This window comes from Saprolegnia parasitica (genome assembly GCF_000151545.1).
Source record: "Saprolegnia parasitica CBS 223.65 unplaced genomic scaffold supercont2.530, whole genome shotgun sequence".
Classification (NCBI taxonomy): domain Eukaryota; phylum Oomycota; class Saprolegniomycetes; order Saprolegniales; family Saprolegniaceae; genus Saprolegnia; species Saprolegnia parasitica.
The window spans coordinates 631-4394 of record NW_012156924.1 but is presented as its reverse complement, the minus strand read 5'-3'; the positions used below and the strand labels follow the sequence as shown (position 1 = coordinate 4394).

The 3764-nt window shown below is 55.8% G+C and overlaps 1 protein-coding gene across 1 annotated transcript; it reads left to right on the top strand.

Moving 5' to 3' along the window:
• Positions 1-27: 27 nt before the first annotated feature.
• On the top strand, positions 28-2109 carry SPRG_21894 (hypothetical protein; the record flags this gene model as incomplete). Its single annotated transcript, XM_012356633.1, has 8 exons — positions 28-61; positions 111-252; positions 304-506; positions 583-812; positions 865-1476; positions 1533-1625; positions 1674-1745; positions 1795-2109. Coding segments are annotated over 8 exons (1701 nt in total), but the record flags the coding sequence as incomplete, so codon positions are not given.
• Between the last annotated feature and the right edge of the window lie 1655 nt (positions 2110-3764).

The following is a 3764-nucleotide window of genomic DNA, read 5'->3' as shown; positions in this document are numbered from 1 at the left end:
CCACCGACTTATGGTGCGGCGTGGCAGCTCGAGTGCGGCCGCAACGCGCTCACCAAGCTCGGTAGACCTCGATAGCCAATCGAGTGCTCGTTTCTCACAACACCAACTAGCCAAGGAGCACGAGATCATGGGGGCTCTGCACAAGTTTCTCATCCTCCACGGTGACAGCGGTGCCATCACGCGCCAGGAAGCGGTGAGTATGATCCCGACGCTGCTGCTCGATGTCCATCCGGAACACCGCGTTCTCGACATGTACGGTCGACGGTGATAGCACGTACAATGGACAATGAATGTCCACATTAGGTGCGCGGCGCCTGGCTCCAAGACGTCGCAGATCCTCGAGACGCTCTTGCAGGACCCGGCGCAGACCGGCTTTGTCGTGGCCAACGACGCCAACGAGAAGCGCGCGTACATGCTCGTGCACCAGATGATGCGCATTGGCCTCATGTCGGCCGTCATCTCGTGCCACCAAGGCCAGGCCTTTCCCGGCTTGTACAACGCATCCGGTATGTCATGGCTGCAAATGACGCATTTTACGCGATTTAGTATCGCAAAAGAAACGGGTATGAATGGGGAAGCTAGGCAAGCTCGAACGCACCAACGTCTTTGACCGCGTCCTTGCCGACGTGCCGTGTACCGGCGACGGCACGCTGCGCAAGAACGAAGACATTTGGCGGCGCTGGCACGTCGGTGACGCGCTCACGTTGCACCCAATCCAGCTCGAGATTGCGCTGCGCGCCGCCGCGCTCCTCAAGGTCGGCGGGCGCATGGTCTATTCCACGTGTTCGTTCAACCCGATTGAAAACGAAGCGGTAGAAACTCTTGTCATCGACGACAATGTGTACAATCTAATGTTGCGATTAGATTGTCGCCGAGCTCCTTCGACGTGCCGACGGTGCGCTCACGCTCGTCGATTGCTCGGCCGAGCTCGTGGGCTTGAAGCGCCGCAGCGGCTTGACCAAGTGGGACGTGGCGTGGCAGTCCAAGTCCAAGCACAAGCGCAAGGCCGACCGGCTCGCAAACGCGCCGCTCGAGTGGTTTTCGAGCTTCTTCGACGAGGCGATTCCCGAAGACCTTCGCGGCTACCGCATCACGCGGTCGCTCTTCCCGCCGGCCGAGACGTACCCGCTCGAGCGCTGCATGCGCTTTGTGCCACACGATCAAAACACGGGCGGCTTCTTCGTCGCCGTGCTCATGAAGACGGCGGACCTCCCGGGTGCCAACCAAGAAGGGCTGGACGCGTTCGAAGTCTCGTACGAGCGCGGCCCGAAATGCCACCGCTACGTGTGCAAGCTCTGCGGCGAGCGTGGCCACTACATTCAAAACTGCCCGCTTTCCGATAAGCGCCAAGCGGCCGCTGAGGCGAAAGAGGCGCCCGTCGAAGACGAGACGTTTGGGGATTTCTTCGTCCCGTTGCCCGACGAGGCGTGGACGTCGATCCAGGAAACGTATGGTCTCGGCCCTGGCTTTGACAAGGTGCAACTGCCGTCTTTTTATGGGAATATCGCATGCGAAGCCGGCACATTGTATAGGAACGACTTTTCGCGCGTTCCAAGGGCGCGGCAACACTGTCGTATGTGAGCCCGACCGTGCAAGCGGCGTGCTTGGCGGGCCCGGGCTTGAACGTACGACTGGAATTTTTTCTGATTTTATCGCTGAACTTTTTTTCGTAGCTCGTCAACACGGGTGTCCGCGTGTTTGTCAAAATTACGACGGGGGCGCACAAGGGATTTCGCCCGGCGCAGGTATAAAGTCGTGGCTACGACTGAAGAGCGGAATGCATTGGGTGACTAGGACGGACTGGACTTGGTCGTGCCGCACATGACCAAGCGCAAGCTCACGGTCGGTTGGTCGGCCTTCAACACACTCGTGGGCGTGAGCAGCACCAAGCTCTTTTCGGAGCTGGACCCGTCGCTCGCTGCGTCGCTCCAAGCCTTTGGCGTCGGTCCCATTGTCGTCCAACTGCAAGCCCACGACGCGAGTAGCAACGTTGTCGCATTGAGCCTCTGGGTTGGCAGCGCCAGCGTCTCCAAGAGCGTGACGTCGTCCGACTTGGACATCCTCGCAGACCTCCTCGCGACCCTCGACGTGACCCGCTATGCGCCATAAATACAGAGTCGTACAGACGGCGCCATCTGGACTTTTCTCGTCCATGTTAACCAATAGCATATGAACGACATGCAACTCTTCACGACGCATCGCAGAGTGAAAGCATTTGGATATATATCTTCGTAGAACCTGTAGCATGACTGCCGCGTCATCTACTAGCACAAGGCCTCGAGCTCGCAGCACGAAAGATGATCGGATGCGGTGCATGAGACGCGTCGTCGTACCTGCTGTCACCATGAGCTGCCACGTGCGTCCAATCCGATGACAGGAAAGCTTCAGATTTCATCCAATCCAATCGCAGTAAAGATGGGTTTTGTCCAATCAGTTGCATTTTGATCATACCCGCGTCGGCGAGTGGCAGATACCGGTAGCGTTTACGCCGGCACACCGACCATATCGCTCTCGTGTTTTTCGCGACGCTGCCACATAATGCGCTTCTGGCCGCGCTCCGGACACTCTTGATGGGACATCACTGGTCTTGGCCGACGAGCAGCACAGTCGGCATCATCAAGAACACTGATGGCACGACTCCGCTCGCAGCGCTATCGCCCTTTTGCTCGAGCTCGCTCCGTTAACTTCATGGTCCTTTGAAAGTGCATTGTGTTACTGAAAGGCATCAGCAGCGAGCTCAACACGGTCCCCTACGCTGCAATGACAGCGGCGCCGCCTGGTCATGTCGAACCCCTTGCTATCCGATCGCGAGACATGACGATGTACATCGCGAGTCGATGCTTCAGCACTGCGCCTGGCAAAAACGTGTAAGAGGAAAGTCATTTGACAAATTGACCTATTCTCAACGACATGGAGCCACGCCTAAACTCAAAATGTGCGCCGTTTCGCTGTTGCACCGCATACCAACGCTATGTACATCATGTACATACTCACAGTAGTGATAGAGATGTTTCAATTCTCAGCCACGCAAAAGTGGCAATAACAAGAGCCATTTGAGGCGATTTTCAACAAAAACGAACACCGACGATTTTGTACGCCCAACATCGAGCTCCAGATCGTGTTTTAGGTATCCGAGAGAGCGAGATCGTGTTCACAAGGTATAAGACTGGGATGGCTCAATAGTTGGAGCCTTGTTTGAGGCGAGGAGAGGCTTGTTGGCTCGTCACGAGTGGCTGCTACTATCGGACGGGATGGATCAACGTTTAAGACCGCCTCCAATTACCCGCGAGGTTATTGTCTTTTATCGCGTAAATCTGGTTGAGCCCGTCTCGTCTAAGGGCATTCGAATTCTTCCGTCGTTTGAATACAGAGCAATGATACTATGTGTGCAAAGGTGGCGATGGTGGCACCGACGATTTTGTACGCATTCTACTTGTTTGCCGTTCCGAGGTATTTTGACGATTTTAGAGTCATTTTTGTTACACCAATCCTCGAAACGTGATGCGTAATTCTAAACGACGATGCCTCGCATGCACCGCTGCAAAGTAGATGAAAGTAGATGATGGAGGTGGCACCGAGGACTTTGTATCAGGAACAAGTTGCGTTACAGATCGAGTCCAAGACGTCGGATGGTGTGATCTGCACGAAGAGCTGTGTGGGACTAGGTAGCTTTACAGCTGGCGCCTGGAATCGAGGCGATGCGAGGCATTTAGACCACCTCGAACCATCGTGCCGTGTCGGCACCTAAACTGAATGTGCTCAAA